The 23178-nt window shown below is 41.3% G+C and overlaps 6 protein-coding genes across 6 annotated transcripts; 2 read left to right on the forward strand and 4 right to left on the reverse strand.

The window, feature by feature from the left end:
• Positions 1 to 8162, forward strand: MONOS_17300 (uncharacterized protein; the record flags this gene model as incomplete). Its single annotated transcript, XM_067870209.1, has 2 exons — positions 1 to 79; positions 212 to 8162. 2 exons carry the CDS (start codon positions 1 to 3, stop codon positions 7966 to 7968), a joined length of 7836 nt encoding a protein of 2611 aa, XP_067731119.1. The 3' UTR covers positions 7969 to 8162.
• Positions 8093 to 8849, reverse strand: MONOS_17301 (uncharacterized protein). The gene has a single exon (XM_067870210.1). It carries the CDS (start codon positions 8805 to 8807, stop codon positions 8286 to 8288), a length of 522 nt encoding a protein of 173 aa, XP_067731120.1. The 5' UTR covers positions 8808 to 8849; the 3' UTR covers positions 8093 to 8285.
• A 74-nt stretch (positions 8850 to 8923) lies between these two features.
• MONOS_16769 (RAN2, GTP-binding nucleocytoplasmic protein) lies at positions 8924 to 9827 on the reverse strand. Its single transcript, XM_067869641.1, has 2 exons — positions 9635 to 9827; positions 8924 to 9575 (listed from the first exon to the last, which is right to left on the reverse strand). The coding sequence occupies exons 1-2, from the start codon at positions 9804 to 9806 to the stop codon at positions 9055 to 9057; spliced, it is 693 nt and encodes a 230-aa protein (XP_067731121.1). The 5' UTR covers positions 9807 to 9827; the 3' UTR covers positions 8924 to 9054.
• Positions 9828 to 10334: 507 nt separating this feature from the next.
• MONOS_17302 (putative Serine/threonine-protein phosphatase 6 regulatory ankyrin repeat subunit C) lies at positions 10335 to 10872 on the forward strand (the record flags this gene model as incomplete). Its single annotated transcript, XM_067870211.1, has 3 exons — positions 10335 to 10442; positions 10500 to 10655; positions 10720 to 10872. The coding sequence occupies 3 exons, from the start codon at positions 10335 to 10337 to the stop codon at positions 10870 to 10872; spliced, it is 417 nt and encodes a 138-aa protein (XP_067731122.1).
• Positions 10873 to 10978: 106 nt separating this feature from the next.
• Positions 10979 to 12832, reverse strand: MONOS_634 (putative small nuclear RNA activating complex). Its single transcript, XM_067876565.1, has 5 exons — positions 12615 to 12832; positions 12416 to 12516; positions 12178 to 12271; positions 11441 to 12052; positions 10979 to 11342 (listed from the first exon to the last, which is right to left on the reverse strand). The coding sequence occupies exons 1-5, from the start codon at positions 12737 to 12739 to the stop codon at positions 11204 to 11206; spliced, it is 1071 nt and encodes a 356-aa protein (XP_067731123.1). The 5' UTR covers positions 12740 to 12832; the 3' UTR covers positions 10979 to 11203.
• A 1863-nt stretch (positions 12833 to 14695) lies between these two features.
• On the reverse strand, positions 14696 to 23002 carry MONOS_17303 (putative chloride channel 3/4/5; the record flags this gene model as incomplete). The annotated part of the gene is made up of 2 exons (XM_067870212.1): positions 14696 to 22879; positions 22958 to 23002. 2 exons carry the CDS (start codon positions 23000 to 23002, stop codon positions 14969 to 14971), a joined length of 7956 nt encoding a protein of 2651 aa, XP_067731124.1. The 3' UTR covers positions 14696 to 14968.
• Between the last annotated feature and the right edge of the window lie 176 nt (positions 23003 to 23178).

Consider the following 23178-nt stretch of genomic DNA (forward strand, 5'->3'; position numbering starts at 1 on the left):
ATGGAAAATCCTACACACCGTGGGATAGTGAGAGGAATAACTAAAACATTTCCAGGTCACTCCTTTCATATGAAAAATTGTACGGTTAGTTCTTGCTTTCGAGTCGCAACACAAGAGGAGTATGCAGCGAACCAAACAGATAGAATTTTCACAACATCTGGAATTTTTATTGATGATACAATCTTCGTTTTTTGTTCCATTGTATCACCAGATTATCAAACAAATCCAACCGAATTCTGTGGCGGAGGTTTATGCATTAGAGGGCAACCTCAACTTGGCAATTCAACATTACCGTATCTTCTGATGTCAAGTTCACAATTTGCAAATTGTACATGCAGCGTAGATGGAGGGGGCTTGTACTCGAGAAATTTGGGAACCGTATTTTGCTCTAACGTGGAGTACCACAACTGTACGGCAGTAAACGGAAAAGGGGGTGGCTTTTGTGTTGGTGACGTGCTTTCAGGTCCTTCATTCTGTGACCATTGGTTTATATCGTGCAAATCAGGAACAGAAGGTTCTGGAGTGGCCATAGACACATTTTCTCTTGGCGAATGCTTTTGCACTACAGATTCTTGGAGTACAACCGACCGTTTAGAATATGTGTCCGAGATAAATCAAACAAATATTTCGAATAAGCTTCGATCATCTTTTGATGCAAAGGATTATAGTGCTTTGAATTCTTCGGAAAATTCGTCGGCAGGTCCGCTCACAAAAAACAAAAGCACTTTGTTTAGAAATGCTTCTTCTATTCCTGAAATCAACATTTTTCATAATTTCTATTTTGTGATGTGCTCAACTACTTTACAAGGTGTGGGTGCAATGTCTATTTCATACAATTCCAAAATGCAAGTGCCATTAACAGGAACACTCTTTTATGAATGCTATTTTTCAGATTGTTCGCAGTATAACGGTCAATATGATATCATAATAAACGATGATCTTTTCTGCTCCCCGATTTCGACGCCTTTTCGGTATTCTTTTTCTTCATCTCCTATGCCACTTGTCTTTTTTCCTCGAACAAACACAACAAAGCAAAATTGGATATCATCAGGATTAACTCTATCAAGAAGAATAGTTTCACTCGACGCGACAATTATCGACTTTTCGCTCACATGCGGAGCAGCATACTTTAATCCATGCTTACTATTAAGCATGGCGAACGATTACGCTTCTTCAACAAGCACATGCACTTTTCTCATCCGTGGTAACGAGCCTATTGATTTAGATTTTGTACTTGATACCCTTTCGCGAAACGTCATGATAGATGGAGACACCATAAATTCAACGAAGCTCCATGTAACTACTTCGCCAAATCTTGGACAATTTAAAGTTGAAACAGGGACACTTGTTGTCACAAAAACTACATTAGTAATTGATGGCTATGATCCTCAATCAACTTTGTCTTCTGCTTTGCTCCAGTGCGTTAGTGTTGGTGAATATTATGGATCAGTATTAATTTCTTCAGCAAAAATTGAGCACAAACTGTTTAATAGCGCATTCAAGTCCCGTTATTTGGTGTATGCAACAAGAGGCATTTTCTCATTTGCTAATGTAGAAATCAAAGATTTTTCTCTTGGAGAATTTCCTCTTTTCTTGGCCATTAGATCTCCATTAGATGATACTACAAGCGCTTTCGTACAAATTGAAGTTCATAACAGTAACATAACAAACTGCACAGGCAGTACCACTAACTCAGCCATGCTAGTTGAACTTGGATTTGATGATGATTATATGATTCACCCTCTTTTGACAAAATTAACAATTAGAGATTGCAAATTGGAAAACCTATCTTCATTATCTTCTGTCCAAGGAGGTTCGATCTGGCATTGCTGTCAGACTGATTCGAATCTGAATGTGAATAACACGCTAATTTCTAGCTGTCAATCATCGTTCTCTCAGCCTCCCTCGGCAACTGAAGGAAGAGGAGGATTTGCTTACATTACCTGCAAAATCTCTTTGCCTCTGTTCCAGTTTCAAAAAATTACTTTCACGAACAATCTTGCAACATACGGAAGAGATATCTTTATCAATTGCATAGACATAGCATCGACAATCAAGCGACAACTGTTTGACATCAATTTTGATCGGCAGGTTTTTAACATAACCAACGCGTTTTATGGAGAGGATCTGACTCATCTTATGCCTATTGACTTACTTGATTACATCACATATCGAGATACGATCGTTGTGGTTGATGGGAGGGATGAATCTCAAGGAGGCACCGGCGATGATTGGTTTAATTGCGGAAGCTCATTGTATCCCTGCAGAACGCTTGCTACAACACTCAAGAGAGTTTCAAATGAAAACGAAACGTCTTTGTTTGTGGTGGAATTAGCCTCAATAGAAAAGGAAGTTATCATAAAAAGGCTTATTCTCGCTTCACTGGGTTTTTCTAGCATCGCGACATGCGAAATAAATTCTCCAATAGACGGAATGGAAGAATCAGTCATTTCAACAGAACAGATGCTTTTTGTTGCATTTATAAAGTTTAATTGTCCAGCAAATTTAGATTTAAACAACAGGCATTCACTTTTGTTCACCACTTCAACTGCTGACATTTTCTTCAGTAATGTCATTTTTGCGCCAAAAAGTGATTCAATTCGTTCGTTGTCTTATTCTCTGATCAAGGGGCTGAATGGAAAGATTGAATTTTTTTCAGTTAAGGCAGAATTTCCGGCTTTGACATCTTTCGCTTCTTCTCTTTTTCAAGCTCCATCATTACAATTAACTTCTTTTGTGCCTATAACATGTTATTTGAGTAATTTTACCAACATTTCTGTTGATTCTGGGAGCATCTTTCGGGTTATAGAAAGTAGTTCGATAGATGTGCATTCAGTTGTTGTTGTTAATCAATCTCGTTTCAGTAATATTAAATCATCCTCATCTTCCGCGTCACTGTTGGACACACTCGGAGATGCTTCTTCAAGCAGTGCGAAAGTTAATTTGCATGTGAATGACTCTTCCTTCAAAGAATGCTCAGCAACATCTTCCGAAGAAGGAGGCGTCTTCTGCGCTTCATTTTTGCTTCAAGAAGACTTCATTGTTCTCAATAAAACCACCTTCGATTTGTGCTCCTGCGAAACGGCGACGAAAGGAAGAGGTGGAGTCTTATTTTTGCACTGCGTCAATAACGATGCTAATTTTCTGGTGAACAATACTTTCTTTACTGCAAACAATGCCAAATATGGACGAAACATGTTTATAAGCTGTCCTTCTCTTGAAGATGCTATCAAAAAAGAGAAATTTTTGGTTTCCTTTGAACAAGATGTTTTTGATCCCGATAACACATTTTTTGGCAATGACACAACAGGGAATTATGACGACCCAACGGATGTCCTATATTTCATAAGGTATATTAGCTTTAGTGTTTATATCGACGGACGCTCTGAAAGCGAAGGAGGCATCGGCAGAGATTGGTTTCTGTGTGGGAACGAGACTTCGCCGTGTAAAACGATCATATATGCAAGCTATCATTTGGAATCCAGCGAGACAAGACCGTCTCTCCTCGTACAACAAAAGACATTTCTCGGAACAATCAAGGATTTCTCCAATATTACTTTGAAGGGAATGAACGGGATTGTTGAAATTTTCGTCAACCAATTCATTTCTGGAACAGGGGAATCGATAATATCAAGTGCGGGATTTATGCTCTTTTCATCGCTGTCATTCAACGTTCCGCAATCATTCACATCGTCAAGTTCTTCTCCATTGGCGATTACATCTCTTGTTCAATCACAAGGAATCCAACTGATTATCGACACATGCACTTTCACTTCTCAAGCCGGTCCAACTGCAGCAGTGAACTATGCATTGATTCAAGTATTGGCTGGCATGCTGAATGTGAGCAATATGACTGTGGATTCAATGTCCGTCTCGTCATCAGTTTTTCTATTAGGTGTGGATGATCTTTCCACTCAAAAAATCAGGAACTGCACGTTCTCAAGTCTGTCCTTCCAAAATGGAGCATTTATAAGCATTCTGCCAACGTCATTCACATCTTTGTCATTGTCGAATTCAGATCGTTCGGGGGCTTCCTATTTACCTTCATATATCTCCAGCGATGCGACACAGACAATTCTTCTTGATTCAAATCAGTTCAGAGACATCTCTCACAAAGCCAATTCGCCGTGTTTGATATCATTTTCCTCGCCAAATATTGCCTCTATTGAGTTTCAGTCAGGCACTGTTGAAAATTGCACATCAGATAAAAGTCTTGAAGGTGGCTGCTTTTTTGTAAACATTCCCATTGACTCATCAAACACACTGTTTGTCAACCAGACAGTCTTTAGCTATGGAAAAGCAAACACAACAGCTGGGAAAGGAGGGATGTTCTTTATCGACGGGAAGGTTCCTGGGATGCCTACCGATGAGATACCGATACATTTTAACTTGCTTCGCTTCAAGTTTGTTTGTACATCCTTCTTGCTTAACGAAGCTTTCATTGGACGGGATGTCTACGTTCGAGGATACTACTCCCAAAAGGAGCTGCACTCATCGAATGTGGAGATCGACTTTACCAACCCGTCTTTCAACGAAACCAACGCCTTTTATGGCGAAGACGCTATTCATCCATCCATCGACTTGCTGGACTTTTTCAATGTTGCTCTGCTTCCTGTTGTGGTAGTATCTCCAAGCGGAGCAGATTCACGTATTTGTGGTGATGTAAATGCACCATGCTTAACATTCTCTATGGCTTTGCGCCATATTCTGACTGAAGACACTATATCATCTGAACCTTCTCTGCTTGTTAATTCAACTACAGCTCTGGATATCGAGGTGGAAATTCGGGCAATAACTCTTGCCTCATTCAGCGATGCACGGGCAGTGATCGATATGAACCAGACGTGGAGCAAAGTGTTCGCCTCTTCAGCTGGAATACTAGCGACCTCAGATGATGTCGAAATAAAGCTGATTTCTTTCCAATTCGGTCAGTCGTTTTCAACGGACCACAATTCGCTTATTTACCAACACAACAGCACACTCACAATCTCCAGCACATCTTTTGTTGTTCCCTCAGGCTCCAATGGCTACAATGCTGTTCCTCAGCAATCATGCCATTTGATTACAATTGCCAACGGCGAATGCACTCTCGATGATTGCAACGTTGCAGGTCTGAACACGACCACGTACTTGATAAGCAGCTTAAAAGGCACCAGTATCATAACCAACCTGTTAGCGATCTCTGATATACAGTGTGCAGGAATCGCTGAATTGGGAATCGACGCTTCCTTCGAGATGAACGATGGAAACATCAACATGATTACTTCTTCACAAAGTTGCATCCAGTCAAGTTTCCTGAATCTTCTTTCTTTCCTCAACACAACTTTTGCAAACATCACTTTGAATGCTGGAAGCTTGTTATCTGTCTCTTCTGCATCGAGTGTTGACCCTTCCGCAATGTACCATTCGTTTGTCTTGACGGATTCGACGTTCTCAAATATCTCTTCGCTCTCTTCCGAGCCATCAGTGCTCTGCTCTCTTTTTGGAGAAGGAGTTCCTGAATACGAATCCTTTGGAATATACATGTCCACGTGTATGTTTTTAGACTGCACTTCCTCTTTGGTGCATGGATCAATTATTAAGTCTTCCAACTCCTCCATGTTTCTTCTCTCATCTTCGACATTCACGACAACTCCAACATCTTCCGCAATAGAATCCACATCATCTAACTCTCGCACATGCGCCCATTCCCACACCCACACTCACAATCACAGTCATCTCACTCCACGCTACACAAGCAATGCAGATGCTTCTGAGTATGATGATGAAGTATGCACTTGGAATGAATCTGCACTCTACTTCATCAGCTCCAATATTCAGATCATCGAAGACTCGATGATGAATCTGGGGCAAGGCGCCATCTGCTCAGAAGGAGGCATTCTCTCGCTTGTCGATGCACACTTTGCAAACAACACAAAGGCTCTGCACAAGTGCCCCTCTGCACAGCGGAACATTCTATGTCGCAATGATGGAACAGTTTATTATTTCAGCCAGATGAACGAGTCAGAAGCCAACGCAAATGAGTCACTGTGGCTGCTGAATGAAGGATGCACCCTTTACGGTGAAGTATTCGAGAGGGCGTCTTCCTTCTTTATTCCACGCATTGACTCTGTGGCCATCACTCCGCAGCCAGGCAGATACGACCTCCTGTTTTCTGGAGATTCCATCGCTCCGTGTGACATCTCGTTTGAGGTGCACCATACTTTCTCTAATGAAACACGCATATTCTCATTCCCATTCACATCCATCGAGAATGACGCTGCTGCAGGTTCAATTCCTCGCTATCTCATTGACGACACTGAAGACAGCGACGAGGTCTCTGCATACATTGTATTCTGGAGCACTAATCGTCCTCCAGTCACAGGTAGACAAAGACACAGAAACGATGACGGAGACATATTTGAACCGCCTTCAGACGACGAGAATCTACGAGTCCAGAAGCTGTCCAATTCATTCCTGCTTAAGCAAAGAGTAAACACTTCATTCCCCAGCATTACGGAGTGCTTGCTCCCGTATACTGAGGAGATGAAGCAAAAGGGGCTCTACATCGATTTCATGACAGGGGCTGATCTTCCGTGTTGCGGCAGCGCTTCTTCCAAATGCAAAACGATCCAGAAAGTGTGGAGTTTGGCTCAGCAATCGTCATTTGTCTTACATAAGATGACCATCGATGTCGAAGCATCAGTCGATCAGGAGATTAAACTGAGCCCGCATGGTATGTTTACAGTTGACGGTGATCCCAACAAGCAGAACGTAAGAGGAACTCTTGTGTTCAAACCATCTGGGCTGCTTGTGTGCAATTCTAAGGATCCTGAAGAGGATGAAGAAGAACCTCAAGTTCATTCTACTGCGAGAGCTGACGAAACGAAATGTCAATGCGAAAAAACACGGTGGAACTCTCTGAAGAATGGAGTAATGCTTACGTCTGTTCTTTTGTTGTATCCTGGAATTTTCAAGCACAACACGCTAATTCTTCTTCAGGAGGGAGTGTGTTCACTGCACAATTGCGCTGTTGCATTTCCTCCGACGGTCACTTCAGCGAGTGACTGGGAAGTGCAAGCTTCTGTTCTCCTCTGCTCACCATCTGATGATTGCAGGGCCGAGATTGATTCATTTGATGGCACACATGCCATGGATGATGGCGTGCAGATGCCTTCTTTAACTTCACTTTTTGTTGTGGAAGACACAACAACAGCAACAACTTCCTCTTCGTCTTCTTCTTCATCTTCGCGTCACAACGTTTATTTTAGCATTTCTTCGTCTTCATTCAGGGGCTTCCATTCCTCCAGTTCTGGAAGTATTTTTAGTGCATATAATTCGGACATTACGAATTCTCCTTCTTTATTTGAGCTGTTCGTGAATATCTCTTCCTGCTCTTTTACTTCATGCTCTTCTGAACGATCTGGCGGTGCTGTGTGCGCGAGCTGCTTTGTTCATCTTTGTATGATTAGTCGTAGCCAGTTCGTTAACTGTGCAGCTGGGGTTGATTGCAATGGCACAGCCATTCAAGACACAGAGTTGCAGGACAAGATTTGCGGCGGGGCACTCATGCTTCATTTAAAGTATCTCTTGCACTGGAGCAGGCATTTATCCCAGCAACGCTGTGTTCCTTTTCAGTCTGTGGATATTGACGGATGCATCTTTGATGGGTGTGCTTCTCCTTCAAGAGGTCGATGCGCACTTCTCTTTTTGGATAGAGAATTTAGACATATAATCTTACACTCCATTATTTTTTCAAATGATCCAACCAGTACGGCATCTTCACAAAATCTTCGCTCAAATGATAAAATTCAATTCACTTCAAATGGGAATATTGAACAGAAAAACGATGAACCTATTCCAGCAACAGAAAAGGCACCAATTAATATTGTATGGAACAACATTGAGCCAGCTGTCGAGGATATTGGCATTCAAGACCAAACTAGTATTCATGTTGATTATGAAATGACTTTTGATTATATAAAATAATGTTATGTTTGATTTTTTTCCTTTGATTTGAATTAGATTTAACCTGAATATATGTAATTATTTTTTTTTCCTTTCCTTTTCTTTCTTTTATTTTTGAAAAAGACGATAATATTTATTATAAAGATTCCGCAAACATTCCACATCTTCGAAACAATGTGTAAAACAATTAAAAATAAAATCTTTAAAAAATAAAATTACACTAATACAAACAAAGATTGTGGACAAATAAAAATTGCTAAAACAAAACATAAATTAATAAAAATTAAAATTCACAAAAGAAATGCTTTATTTAGCATGTAAATATAAAAGTAAAAAACTTAAGGAGGGCAATCGAATGAAGAAAGACTATCAGGATACGCAGGAAGAACTTTTTCTTCGAAACCCGAACTGGCTGTAGAAGGTGCTACTGAAGATTTTGCATTAAATACAGTTGGTGGCTCCGCAGAATATGACTGAATTGGACATCCTTGCGAAGGAGCAGAATATTGCATTGACGGCTGATATGCATATTGTGTAGATGGTTGAGAAGGATATACTTGGGGGGTGCAGGGATATGCAACTTGAGGAGGACAAAATCCAGGCGAAGGAGGAATACAGTGATAGGAAGAAGGAATAGGAGGGCGAATCTGAGGTTGAGCAAAAATTGGCGGAGCAAATGTCCTTGAAATTGGGTTTGACATTGTGAACATCATTCTTTCCATGCGAGTAATTGTCCTTCGTGGTTCATCAAAAATGTCGTGGCGGTGATGATGGAAAAAAGGCGGCGGATGTTGCCTTGGCGGACTATGATAACGTGGCCCACTTTCAAATAATATATCAAATCCAGGACCAGAAAACATTTATATAATCAGAAATACGGATAAATATAAAAACAGAGTTTAATATGGGAAGATTGAAAAAATCGTATAACCATACCAAAATAGTTTTGATCAAATGTTTAAAACAAAGACTTAAATTTTCAGTATATCCTTTGGATAATAAAATAATGCTTGTAAACAATGAAAATTTTGTAAAAGAGAAATGAGTATTAATGCCTTTTTTTATTTGTGAGATGAAAGAATATTTCAAAAGAAAACAGAAAAATTTTTAGATCATATCATCCATTGGCAAAGGAAGTGCAGCTGCTTCCGCAACCTCTTGTTGGATTTGAAGTGCAAGAGTTGGATCCATTTGGATTTCTGGTGGCATTAACGCCATTTGTTCCACCAAGGAAACTGATGGATCTCCGAGAAGTTTTGACAAAAGCATCAAATATGGCTTTTCGATGTTGTAGTTCGATTTTGCTGAAATTTCAACATATTGCAAGTTCTTCTTGCGATGGAAAGATACTTGTTTTGTTTTAACTTGTCTGTCTTTCACATCAACTTTGTTTGCAACGAGAACGATGGGAATGTTTTCACAAACACGAGTAAGATCTCTGTACCATTTCTCAACGTTGTTGTATGTTGCACGTGAAGTCACATCGAACATAAGAATTGCGCAATGTGCTTGAATGTAATATCCATCTCTCAATCCACCAAACACTTCCTGTCCAGCTGTATCCCAGTTGCAGAAAGTGATCGGTCCGTGGTTTGTGTGAAGAGTGAGGTTTGTCACATCAACACCAACTGAATTAAAAATTTCAAAATTCACATAGGACACCATATAAATAACCAAGTTCACAAACTTGTGGCAATATATCTCTTTTCGAATTCTCCAGTTCTGTGACGTGTCACAAATGTTGTTTTTCCAGTTCCACCATCACCAACAAGAACAAGTTTAAAAGTTGGAACTGATGGGGCTGCAACCGGTGCAGAAGTCATTGCGGGAGCAGGAGCAGGAGCGCCAAAAATTGACATTCGATCTTCAGATATACGACAAAAGGGTTAAAATACCAGTTGAGGAAATATAGATCGTTGAAGACCCAGTATAAATTATGAAATTGTGAATGGAATTGGAAAAAATAGAAGAAAAACTCAAACGTATGATTAAGAACTAAATTACTGTCACTGTGATGAATAGCTAACGAATGATAAATGCATTTGGCTGTATTGCAACGTTAGGTCTTGAGGAACGCATTCACAAATTTGATCATTATCCAATTATTTCTCCAAGTGAAGTTCGATGCAGAAATGGTTGCAAATCATTACAGATGAGATCTGCAGTATTTAAGCATGTAGATTTGCTATATCGCACGCAGACTCTTTCTCAAAGAAGGTTGAAATTGTATTTTTATGTAATTGAAATCAATATAATACGAAAATATCTTCAGAATACAATTGGATGCTCCATCAAAATACCATTTGTGCAAGAGCATTCTTATGAAGAATTCTAAGTGTTCAAGATCAGATTGTAAAGATCCAAATAATTCGAAATACTATTTGGTTATGCTTCAATATATGGCAAAATTGGATTGCCAAAAACTGTACCATGTAGTGAGAGATTTTACTGGTGGATTAAAAAAGTATTATAATTTCCACGTCGCTCCAGGAATAGTATGATTGGAATTTAAAAAAGAAATTTTTTGTAAATTTTTTTTTTAATTTCTAAAGGAATCTGAACAACTGACGGGATTTCTTCATAACGGAGTATCGCCATTTGGAACGCTCACATCCATTCCTGTAATTATTGATAAAGGAATTGCTTCTCTAAAACCAGCATTTTTTTATTTTGGTGGAGGTGATATTGATACGAAACTTGGTTGCTCGGTTTGGCTTTTATAATTTTCATAAGCTTTCTTTGAATGATCTTTATTTGATTTGCTTGATGAAGGTCGAAGAATTTCTCCAAAAAACCGGTGCTCGAGTTGCAGATGTAGCTAATCCACGTGATGGAGACTACGAAGGAAAAGATACGAAATTGGATGATGACGAAGATGATGACGAAGATGATGTTTGCGAAAAAGAGTCAATTGAAGAAAAGTAGTCAAGCAATTTATTTATTGTCTTTTCGTTGAAGCACTTTTGATGTTTGTTTTTGCAATAATTCAAAAATGTGTTTTCTTTTTGAATAAAAAAAGATAAATATTCAATTTTTTAACAGAGCAAATTCTTTTAATTATGTTTTAAGGTTTTGGCTTTATTTTAGCCAAAAGAAACAAATAAAACAACCATAAATTAAAAATAAAAGTCGAAAAAAAGGAAAAATGAAAACACTTTTCCTTTATAAAAGAATAACACCAAAATATTAAAGAAGTGAAAGCATCGTCTCTTTAAAGAAGTCCGACGCGAAGCAAAAGACGAATATCGTGCTCACCCTACTCGTGATAATAGGGGAACACTTCGAAATCATTGTACAGTACTCTACCTTCGAAATCATAGTGAAGCGGGCGGTAGCAATGTTCACAGAAAAAGAATGGATCTTCAGTTGCCATTCTGTCCCGATATGTGACATAACTAGAATTAAAGAATATGAAGGACAACCATATGAAATAAAATAATATAAAGTTAGTTCATAAATTTCTTTTTAAAATAAAGAAAAAAAAATTACAAACCGAGCAGGGAAGATATCACAGATTTTGCATTTCCTTCTTCTAATCTTTGCTTGGAAGATATGACGTGGATAAGACGAATATGTTTGGACGTCCATGTGTGTGGCAATTCTAACTTCAGTGAAAACGATATTATGTTCGCAAGAACCCTGATGAACGTATAAATATGGATGACCAATCTTAATGGTTAAATCTAAAAAGGTGGTATCTTCCATTCGCTTGGAGCTATACATTCCGACAGAAGGAATGGTGTATCGTGCTTTGTCGCTGACCCAATCTGTAATGAATTTTGAATAATCCATGTTCTCAGGAAGACGCATATCATTATAAAAAGTATTTTCAATAAGGAAAAATCCAGATTTTGTTTGCTGCCCATCCATAAGATAATCCGCAAGACAATATAAACGATCTCTAAGTGCGGTAAGCGATTGAGAGCCAAGTACTTGAAATTCTTGCTGTTTAAGTAATTTTAAGGGATGGTAGAGGGCAACTGTTATGATAACTTCATTTGGATCTATTGTACGTTCTTCTGGAGCATGAGTTGGCTCCTTCATCATTGATGCAATGTAGTTGATTTGTTTATGAGATCTTGTTAATTTGATATCTTGTGCTGTTCTGTATTTTTTTTAGAAAAAATAATTAATTTCAAAATGAACATAGAAATTGAACAGTCAATCATAAAAATATATCGAAAATATTGAAAATCAAAATAATGAACCAAATATTTAAAAATATCAAACCTGTTTTTGCATAGCCAGTATGATTTAAGTCTGCATGGTTTGGGGTCAACTTGGCACTCTCGCTTGGCAATCTCAACATCTTCCAGTCCCTCAGCTGATATATATGTTTCATATATTGAAATGTTTAATAAAGTTTCATTCAAAATCAGATAAATGAAAATTTCGTCAAGATCATTAACAAGCAATGGGTTGAAAGTAAAATTAAAAAACATGGGTTACAAAAACAAAAAAATCATACCACTCTCTTGTTTGATGCCCATTTCTGCCTCCTTGCGGATAATTTTGTCTATAGCTTCATCTATGACCTCTTTTTGTGGCTTCTGCTTGATATCGGAGCAGCTGTGATGAAAAAAGTTTTTGAATTTCGAATATGATATAATGAAGGTTAATCATCAAAAGAATATAACGATTTCATAAGTGACGATAAAATATCAAACTCCAAATCCACTTGGTCACGCGACCATCCTTCTGGAATGAAGTCCTCTTCAAATTTTGTAATTTTTCCGCAAACTGTTGATTGAAAGTGTCTTAATGATATTAGCCGTTGTCCAAAAGCTGCCATATATTGCAGTTATAGTGGTAAAAATAACACAAAAAATTTGTGTGCTAAGAACCAACACAGAAAAAAATTGAACTGGCAAAGTGGGAATATCATGGGTTGATCGCGCATGATCGTACACTCTGTCAACAGTGAATTTTGTAACATTAAAATGTAAAATTACATCATCATTGGTTCTATACTCAAAAAAGTGAACAACGAAACAAAACTTTTTGATAACTTTTCGTGTTCGATGAAATATCTTATCAAAAAGAGTTGCGAACTTTGAAAGTTATTTCAATAAATTTAATGATACTATTTCATCAAAACTACAGAGTAGTTTTATCATTTTTATAATTGTATTCAAACATGCACTTTAATATACATATAGACTAACTATTTGCAGAAATCATCATCTTTTTTACTCTTCTTGACAAAGCACTTTCATAAGCATTTGTCTTCAGTGATATTTAAAAAATCAAGATGACATTTCACCTAAACATTAACCATTGCACGTTATTTCTCCGATTTCCAGAACTACTGACGAAATCCTCATTTTTGGACATTTCATTGCTCTTTGCTATTAAATTAAACTTATGTTGATTTTTGAGAGCATCAAGCGAAATACATGAAGTAATCCTGTCATTTAGCGAAGAATATGCCCTTCAGCTACATTCAATTGCATCATCTAATTGCACAGATAGAGAAAGAAAAACAACAAATCAATATTAAAGATTATATATGAAGAAATTACCACATCTTCAAAAGCGCTGTTCAACATATCGATTCCAACAACACTTTACATGGAATTGGAATAAAGCTGTTTATAAAAGCGAGGAAAATAAGACCATCGCAGATTGAAGTGATAGAGGAAAATGGACTGTCTGTGAATCTGCCTCTACATCACTCTTTAAACAAGAAATGGTTGCACCAAGATCAGTTCAGTTCCAACTGGAAGATTTAAAGAGCTTCAGAAGTGTACGAAACTGAGGAGAGCATATATCTTGGGGGCTTGAAACTTCAATCAACAGTTTTACAAAAAAATCGCAAATCGAGACACGCATTCAGAAACTATGAAAGCAAAGCTAGTTGCTTCTTGGATTCGGATCTAAAGAACAGAATGCAGCATTGTCATACAGAGATGAAGAGGAGCAAAACTTCAAAGAGGTTTGCTTTGATGCATCGTTGATCGAAGTCAGTGTACCTTGGAAGGAACTAGCCTGCTTTTCAGAACAAAAGCAACACTCTTTTCATTCCAAGCATTTGTTGCTGAAATTAGTGCGACTTTGTACTATCCTTAACTATAGTCTGTCAGTCTTTATGTTTACCCACATGTTCAATACAACGTGAAGGAGAGAATTATTTAATTGGTTCGAAACGAAGGAAATGGAGAAACATCCGTTTATGAATGATTTATCTAATCCGAAACAGAATCGATCAATTCCCTGAACAAAGATATTTGCGATTTCTGTGGCTTAACATTGGAGCGTGAGAACTGAAGTTATCTAATTATGAAGTCCTTTGCGTTAAGGTAAGCGGAAAAGCTGCCTTTTGTTCAGATGGGAATTCAGATTAGGAAAAGTCAGTGCTCAGATAATAATAAAGTTTGAGTCTTATATTTTGTTTTTCAGCAAAGAGGCTCTTTCGCAATGATACGTAATTGGATCGATGCGACTTTGTATGTAGCAAAGCTAATAATCAAATTAAGTTTGTTGAGCACGTAAAAAATACAAAAGTCGGATTATTTTTTTGATTTTCAGAAAAATCAATTGATTTTTATACGATTGTATTGCCTTATTTTTTGAAATAACCAGAATTTTCGTTTTGCATCTCAAATAAAGAAATAATCAACTGTGTTTTTGCTTGTTTTTTTTTTTTTTTTTTTTTTTTTTTTTTTTTTTTTTTTTTTTTTTTTTTTTTTTTTTTTTTTTAATTCATTTTTTTATCCAGGAGTGTTTCAACAAAAAAGACTTCAAATAACAGTTTTTTAACGCCTTGCCTTATTCAAACAGAATAAACAAGAAAAAAGAAATGTAAATAATACAGACAAGTGGAATAATAAAGCTATAACGATTTCGCGTAACAAATACCTGCGAATCACCTTCAAACAAAAACAACAAAAAAAGATAGGAAAAAAAAAAAACATAAAAACAGATAAAAATAAATACATAAAAAGACGCACAAAAACAAAATAAATGTGAAAGCGAAATAAAATAATGAAATTTTTCTTTCTTTTCTTTCTAAAAATAAGATTTATTGAGTTTTTTGATGCTTCCTGTGCTTCCTTTTCTTCTTTCGCTCGTGTTTAGCTGACGATCTGAGCTCCTTCTCAATGTAGTCCTTCACATACAGCTCTGTAAAATCGCTCTTAAACAAGAACCCTACAAACCGCCCTTCATACGTGACGAGGCAGTGATCCAGCGCGAGCAGGTGGAAAAGCGCATGCGCTTTTGACAGAGGCGTTTTGACAGACATGTTGAACGGCGTCGGATCAATCATCACAAATGAAGATGTCAGATCGATCTCAGCCAACTCGCTGTCGTCGAAGGGTTCCCGCTTTCCAAGCGGCTGGGGAATGAAAAGAGAGCGCGAATGGCTCAAAACAGGGGCTGGCTCATGTTCTTCCTGTGGATGCTGCTGAAAGCCCTCGTTCAGTCTAGCTTGACTGTTGTTGTTCTGTGTTGGTTGAGATGTGGCGGCATTGCTTTCATCTGAAGTTGCAATATTTGAAGTAAAACTAGTTGTATCGAAAGTGGCAGATGAACTGCTCAGAAGATTGCCATCAATTTTTGACTGATGAAGAGGCTGCGAAAGATCATAAGAAAACGAAAGAGACGCAGAAGCCCTGTTGCTTGGCGGCACGAAAAAGGCGGAGCCATCTGCTCCTTTGCTAATTGTATTGGATGAATTATTGGGAGTGTAAACTTGGAACGAAGGAGACTGAGCTGGCAGTTGCGACACAGCAGATGTTATCAGATGAACATCTTCTAAAGATAACCCCCGCTTATCCCGCTTATCCTTCCTGCCATTCCCTTGCTGATACTTGCTGAAAATGACCCGCGCCAAATACAGCCGCTTCAGGCGCATGATCTTCACCCACTCAGAAAGCACATCGTCAGTCACGTTCAGATTTGTCTGGATCGGAATGTGTGGAATGAAGCGGTGCTGCACAATGTGGCGGATGAGCGCCAGAGACGGTGCGTGTGCCTGCGTCTGTGCTTGTGAGTGCGTTGGTGAATATGAATGTGAATGCGTTGGAGATTGTGATTGTGTTTGTGACTGCATCTGTGTCTGCATCTCATTCGAAAGCGAAGATAAGAACTGCATCTGCCTGGGTGTGAGCAATAGAGTTGGTACAAGAGAAGACGAAGAGACCGCAATCTGTGAATTGAGCATGATGTTCTTTGAAGACGCGGTGTGGGAGTGAGGTAAAGGCGAGGCAGGCGTTGCTGGCCGGGTTGTGCGACTGCGCAATCCCATTCCGTCTGTCTGAGCAGCAGCTGGAGGTTGAACGAAAGAAGCATCAAAACTCGAGGAAGGAAACGCAAACAATGTCCGCTCTTTGAACGCAAAAATGAAAGATGAAGTGAATATCCTAAATGCACAGCTATGTGTATCAACAGAAAACGGGGAAGAGTGTTGATTAGAAACAGAACTCCCAGACGCGCTCAACAGCACAGCGGGATCAAAATATTCGCTGTCCTGGAACACAAGAGGCCGAGGCAGGCCAGCGGAGATCTCTTTGGCTTTGGACTGGCCCACTTCAAACGCAAAAAACAAAGTTTGTGAAGGATCATACGTATCGCATGGATTGGAATGGCGCGACTGTAGCTGTGTCTGCTCCTCGAAAATGTCCTGCTCGCCCAGGAAAGCCAGCTGGTTCAATGAAGAACTCCCGAATGATGCAGACTCTGAAAGGTCTGACTCTGACTCGCTGTCGGCTGAGGCATCGTGCTGTGTCTGTTGTGTCTGTTGTGCTTGTTGTGCAGCCTCGTCAGCTGGGGGAACATAAAGCGAGTTCAGCACACGCGCCTCAATGTCGTTGGAGCCTGTCGACTCGACTGAGCTGGTAGAGTCAACCAAGCGGCGAGGCTGGTTTGACAGCTTGTGGTGGCTTTTGGAATGGATATTGAATAAATGCATAGTCAAAGGCAGCTGCACCGAGGAAGAGACGGAAGAGATGGAGGAAGTTGTGGAAGAGGAGCTTTCTGAAGACTCTGAATAGACAGAGCGGGGCGTGTCGCCATCCTGCGAATAAGAGGAGGTGATGAGATGAGGCATCGACGGCACTTTTTGGTCTGACTGCAGCTGCTGCTGAGACTTGCTGTTGCTTAAAGGAGGATCTTTCCTGTTGCTGCTTGGTGACTGTTCGGTTGAGAAATCATCAGAAGCAGCAGCCGAAGAGGAAGCAATCAAGTCGGTTGATCGTAGCGGAGTCAGTAAATCATCCATCGAATCTGCATTGTTCATCTGATCTGAGTAAGAAGACGTGTCAGAAAGAGGTTGTTGTAGTCGTTGCTGTTGTTGCATCTGGCTTTCCTTCTCACTTTCCGCATTTCTTTGAGTTGCCACTTCTTTGGAGCCCTCAAAATCCAAAGCTGTTGCAGCAACCTCTGGCAAAAGCGAGGAAGGCGAGCGAGACGCAAAGGCAGCGGCAGACATGTAGTTCTCGTGAACTGGAGAAGGAGAGTAGCTGTCAGCGTCGCATATAGTGAAAGAGTTATTGCGTGAGTGATTGTGATTGCGCTGACGATGATGGAGACGATGGTGCAGCGGACTGTTCTCAGTTGAGCGTGGAGAGCGCAAAGCAGACTGCCCCACTGCATTGTTAGTCGCATCTGCTCTGTACAGCTGCGGAGTCCATTCGTGTTCCGATTCGCTGCTCGATGGGTAAGTGTGCTGCAATGCCGATGTGAACGAGATGGTCTGCGACGATCGCAGAACTGACGGGACGCGCGAGTGATGGCGGTAATGAGTTTTTTTTGCTTCTGACTGAACTGAATATGGAGAGCCAGCATCTGTTTGTGTAACATTCTGTGAAGGAAGCAACAATAAATTTCTGTATTGTCTCAGAAGCGGCAGTGACAGTGAGTCGTTTGCGCCTGTTGTGCTGGTTGTGATTGTAGATGTGCTTGTCATTGAGGAGACTGTTCCCATTGACGACAAGCGTGCAATTGACTGTCCATATTGACCGTATTGCCCATACTGCCCTCCATTCTGCTCAGAAGGAATGCTCCGCTTTACATCGTACTGATGCTGCTGTGTCTGTGGGTTGAATGAGTAGACACTTGAATAGTTCGCTCCAATCACTGGCTCTTGTTGCCTCTGTATCTGCTGTTGTTGATGATGTTGTTGATATTGATGTTTATGATAGGACTGAGGTTTCAGAGAAGTAGCCCAATATAATGAAGAACCAGAGGAAGAGGTGTGTGACACTGAGGCCTGTGAAGGGAGCGAAGGAGAAGGTGACGGAAAGATAGCAAAATTCTGCTGGTGGAGGCTTGCAATGGAAGGGGAGCGTGATACATGTGTATAGAACTGGCGGGTGTCTGGTTGGGACAAGCCAAAAGGATAGCTGAACTGGGGCGTGTGGAAGGAAGAGTTGCGAAAGATGGATGTGGTGGGCTTCAGTTCATTTGAGTGCAGTGTGAATGTCAGAATCTTCACTTCCTTTTCGGTGTTTTTCGGCTCAATTCTTTGACAGTTGCTGCGCGAAAGTGTTTCTCTTTGCGTGTGGCTGTGTGGAATTTGTGGCGTCTGCTTCCGTTCTGTTCTTTCTACTCGTTCGGACTGTGGCGAAAAATGAAACTCGCTGATTGTTCTTCTTCGCAGCCTCCCGACTGATTCTGTGTTCATTGGACCGTCTTCTTCTTTCATTTCATCAAATTCGCTTCTTTTTTCATTTTGACTTCTTCCTTCTTCCTCTTCCTCTTCAAAGTTTCTAACTTCTTCTTCCTCCTCTTCTCTTTCCGCCTCTTCTTCCTCTTCCTCTTCATCATCATCTTCTTCTTCCACTTCGCTTTCCGAAACAATCACATGTGCCATCTTCAGCCTTCTCACAACCTCTTCGTGTGCCAGTCTGTCTCTCTCTTGTTGTGTTAGACTTTCCCACTCCTCCAGTGGAAGCAGTGAAGAAGGAGCAGGTATCGAACTGCTTCCAGCGAGTGAAGAAGTTGATGATGATGAGGCAGATGTTGATGATGATGAAGAAGCTAAAGGTGAAATTGATGCACACGACGAAGACAACGATGAAACTGAAGAAGTGGAATTAATATTCTTCTGTTTCAGTCTTTTTCTGCTTGAATAAGTCCCATCTGTACTCTTATTGCTGCTATCTTCCCTTTCAAAGGCAACAGCAGGCGAATGCACACGAGAACTGGGCTGTGAGGACAGTATAGACATCACAGACTTTATCCTGTTCTTGGGCTCTCTGTAAGGCACAGAAAGCGTCCGCCACAGGCTTTCCTTCCGTTCTTTCCTCAGCTCTTTCCTCATTTTCTCGGCGTCTTTCTTCTTCTGCCGTCTCTCTTTCTCTGCTTTCCTCTGCAACTGCTCGTTGTACTTCCTCTTCTTCGCCTCTATCCCTGCTTTGACTTCGTCTCTAAACACTGCATGATGATACCCGACACACAAAGGAGCACAGTTTATGCTCTGCACAATTGCTGACTCGAGCAGATGCGCATTCGACAGCATGTGCTCCAGCGACTCCACACGCACTGCGCCCAGAAGAACTGGGTCGCTCTCACTGCGCACCAGCGGAATGGCCTCCACGCCCATCCACTTCGCTTTTGACACCGCTTTCCTGATGGCAGCCAGCGTCGAGCGTGGAAAGAGGAAGATCTTGTGGTGCTTCATCAGATCGCCAGCTGTCAGGAACTCCGCAGCAACAGACGAAGGCAGCCGCGCAGAGAGCATCGGGATGCGCCGCAGCCGGGCGACGATGTCGTAGAAGGAGTCTCCGAAGCCCCTGCCCACGTAGCAAGCAGCAATCGTCCCAAACACCACAGGCAGATGCACATTAGGCAGGTTCGTCATCTCCATCACGATCAGTGCGGGGGACACAGCTTGTGTGGATGAAGCAAGAAAGGCTGCTCCGCCCACTGCGGCGTATGTGGCAGGGGAAGGAAACAGCTCAGGTGCTAAATGATACAGCCCTTCGCCCAAAATACGACCCATCAAGCCGCCAAGCAGCAGAGAAGACATCACAGCTCCCGATGGCACTGGAAGCTGCAGGCAGAGCGGGCAGAGGATGAACTTGATGACAAACACAACAAGCAGCGGGAGCATAGGCGTGCTGCGCTCTTCGGGAGAGAAGCTGATGAGCTCATCGAGGCTGTCTGGTGACCCCAGCATCGAATAGAGCAGCGCCCCTGTTCCTGTGCCGGCAAAGGAGAAGATCGAATAAGGGATTGTGAGGAATCCATTGAGCAAGGCGACTGCACAGACAAGAATGTACCGACGAGAGTAGCGGCTGAAGTGGCTCAGCATTCGCGTGGCAAGAGACGGCTTGTGGGCAGCTTGGTGGGCGTTTGGTTGTCCGGCTGCAGTGTTATTGTTTGGAGGGGCAGCGATGTTCGCCATGGAGATGTCACGGATAACGATTGGGGGGCGAGGCGATTTGGGTTTGTTGACACTACATTGTTTAGCTCCAGCTGATCCTGCTGCTGTTAATGTTGCTGATGCTGATGTTGCTTCTTCATTTGGATCGAATGGCGAGTGAGAAGTCTGTTTTCCGTCAAAATGAGGAGAAGATGAAGAGAACTCTTCATCGGCTCTATGCTCTGCGGAATGAAGCTGAAAAGTGTTTGTTTCTTGAATGCTGCTGATTCCATCTGGCGAGCTTCTGAATGGAGCAGCAGAGGAATCCAATGGCGGTGAGACTGACGGAGAGCCGCCCTGTGAAGGAGGAGAATGCTGTGAGCTCTTCTTGTTACACCGGGCAAGCAGCTTCGAAGGGAGGTTGGTGATGCTGAGCGGGTGATGGCCATATGTGGAATGATACGGTGTTGTGGATCTGGCCAATGGAGAAGTCGATGTGGAGACACGAGACAGAGACAATGGTAGATGCTCTTCTGCTGCTGCATTTGGAGATAAAGAAGAAGAAATGGAAGGAGATTGCTGCTCCGTTCTTTCATTCTGTACTGCCATTCCCACCAAGTTGTCGTGGCGTGCTGTGTCAATTGAGAAGTCTTCTTCGGCAGACGAGTCAAAAGGGAAGTTTATGTCGCTGTGTGACGAGCGCGCCACGGGACGAGTAACTGCCGAGCTCTCTGATCTTTGCATTTCTGCTTGTTCACCATCCTTTTCAGCCTCCAATTGCAGCCTGTGAGTGCTTGCCCTCTGGCAAGCAGCAGTCAGCTTCGCGTGCTTCTCCAGGCGGAATGCCTCGCTTTTGTGCGGATTGGAAGCAGTTGCGTCAGACGTGGCCCCGACGAATGTGACAGGGATGGTGCGCTCCTTCAGCCTCCGCTTGTGCCGCGGGAGTGATGGCGCTGTGAACCAGGAAGAATCAATGGCATTGTAGCGGGTCATGTACTGCGTGCTCCCTCTCCCTGTCAGGCTGTCGCTGTCCTGCTCCTCTTCTTCCTCGTCCTCGTATGTGCTGTCTGTGTCTGCAGAGCGCTCAGCAGGCGATTCGTCATAGTCTGACAAGTCGGTGGAAGACGAGGTGATGTCAAACAGCGAGTCAATGGAAGAAGATGTTTCTGTTGAGGACAGCTCATTCTCATCCTTGCTGTTTGCTTGGTCTTCGTGGTTGTTAACTCCAGCTGAGTCTCCTTCTTCCTTTTTGCGGATCTTCTTCTGCATTTCGATCTTTTTGGCGGCTTCTCGCTTTTTGCGCCGCTCCAACTTCTGCTTTCTTCTCGTCCGTTTGTCTTCCCTCAATTTCTGGATGTCAGTTTTCTCCTTCTTCGTGAGATGCTTCCACGCCTCTTTCCTTCTCCGCCTCTTTTCTTTTTTTTCTTTGATCTTCATTTCCTTCTTTCTCTTGTTTTCTCTCTCTTTTGCCTTGCGCATCAATTCCTGCTCCTCCTGCTTGCGCATCAATGCGCTCTTCTTCTTGTCCTTCTTCTGCGCCGTCGACTTCGCCTCCCACCAGCGGTAGATGAGTGCTGTGTAGTACGCCATCTTCACCATTGCCTGCGCAACAAAACCGACAACCACGCCAAACGCAATAAACACCAGCCACTCGTGGAACTGCGCTGGCGGAGGCGTGTCTTGGTGCGGCTTCGAGAATGGCGAGTACTCCAGGTACTGCAGGAGGCGCCAGAAAAGCGAGGCGAACCCGGACGCAAAGAACAGTCGCGCATAATTCTGCGTCAGAAACACGTCGCTCATTAGCTCGATGGAAAACAGCACCCCGCCAATGGGCGACCCGGTGACTACTGCCAATCCCATCGCCACTGCAAACGAATACATATTCCGCCGCAATGACTCGGTTTCTTTGAAATTTCGGAAAAAAGGAATAAAGGTCATGTACAAATGTGTTGCGATAACGGTGTTGCATAATAAAGGACCTCCACGTTCACAGAATAATCCAGATGAAACAATAAACAGAGATGTGAGTAGCTTCCCTAACATTGTACGAAATGTCATAAATTGAGGGAAATGGATCCCACTTAAAATGGCTCGTATATCTGGAATTCCAGAGCCCGCCCCAGCATCAGGTGAAATATTTAGACAAAGACACGTTCCAATTAATGAAAAGACAACTGTCCAAATTATATGAACAACGATTTTTAAATGAATTTGTGGAATTCTCTCAAGTAACTCGTGACGGGCCATTGGAAGTAAGTATTGTGCAAGTCCATCTTGTAAAAAGGAAAGAGCAATTCCGGTGATAGCAACAAGAAGAATGAAGCATGCATTTTGAAATAACGGATGTCGAATAAAAAAAGCATAAAATTTTGAGAATCTTGACTCACGCACGTGATCGGTTTCTAATTCTGTTGGTTTTTTCTCGACTTCAGATGGTTCTTTTGATAGCTTATAATTTGTTTTTTGTTCTTTTGCAAGCTTATTTGCTCGCTTCATAGCCATTTCTTGGAATTTTTTGAGTTTTGCATCATGCATGTTTTGCTGTTTTCTGACATATTTTTGCGTTAAAGAATATTCTGCATAATCTTCTGGAATAAATGAAGAAAGGATGGGGATATCTGAACACTGAAAAAGAATTTCATTGAAATATTTTAAAATTAATTATAATAAATTATAGTGAAAATAACAAGCCATCGACCCAACCACGAGATTTCCTTGCTGATGTGCAAAACGAGCATCTATACTCATAAATATATTTATATTGGGTAACATGAATACTTCTCGATGCCAGTTCAAATTTCGTTTTCTTTAAGGTTATATTTATATATATAGTGCGTATGTTTGCGTGTATATTTTATTTGCTTTTGTTATGCTTTGCCTTTAAAAATTAATATCATTTTCTTTCATTCTTCTTGTGGCAAAAA

Source organism: Monocercomonoides exilis, assembly GCF_001643675.1.
Source record: "Monocercomonoides exilis strain PA203 chromosome Unknown scaffold12-1864167, whole genome shotgun sequence".
Taxonomy (NCBI): domain Eukaryota; phylum Preaxostyla; order Oxymonadida; family Polymastigidae; genus Monocercomonoides; species Monocercomonoides exilis.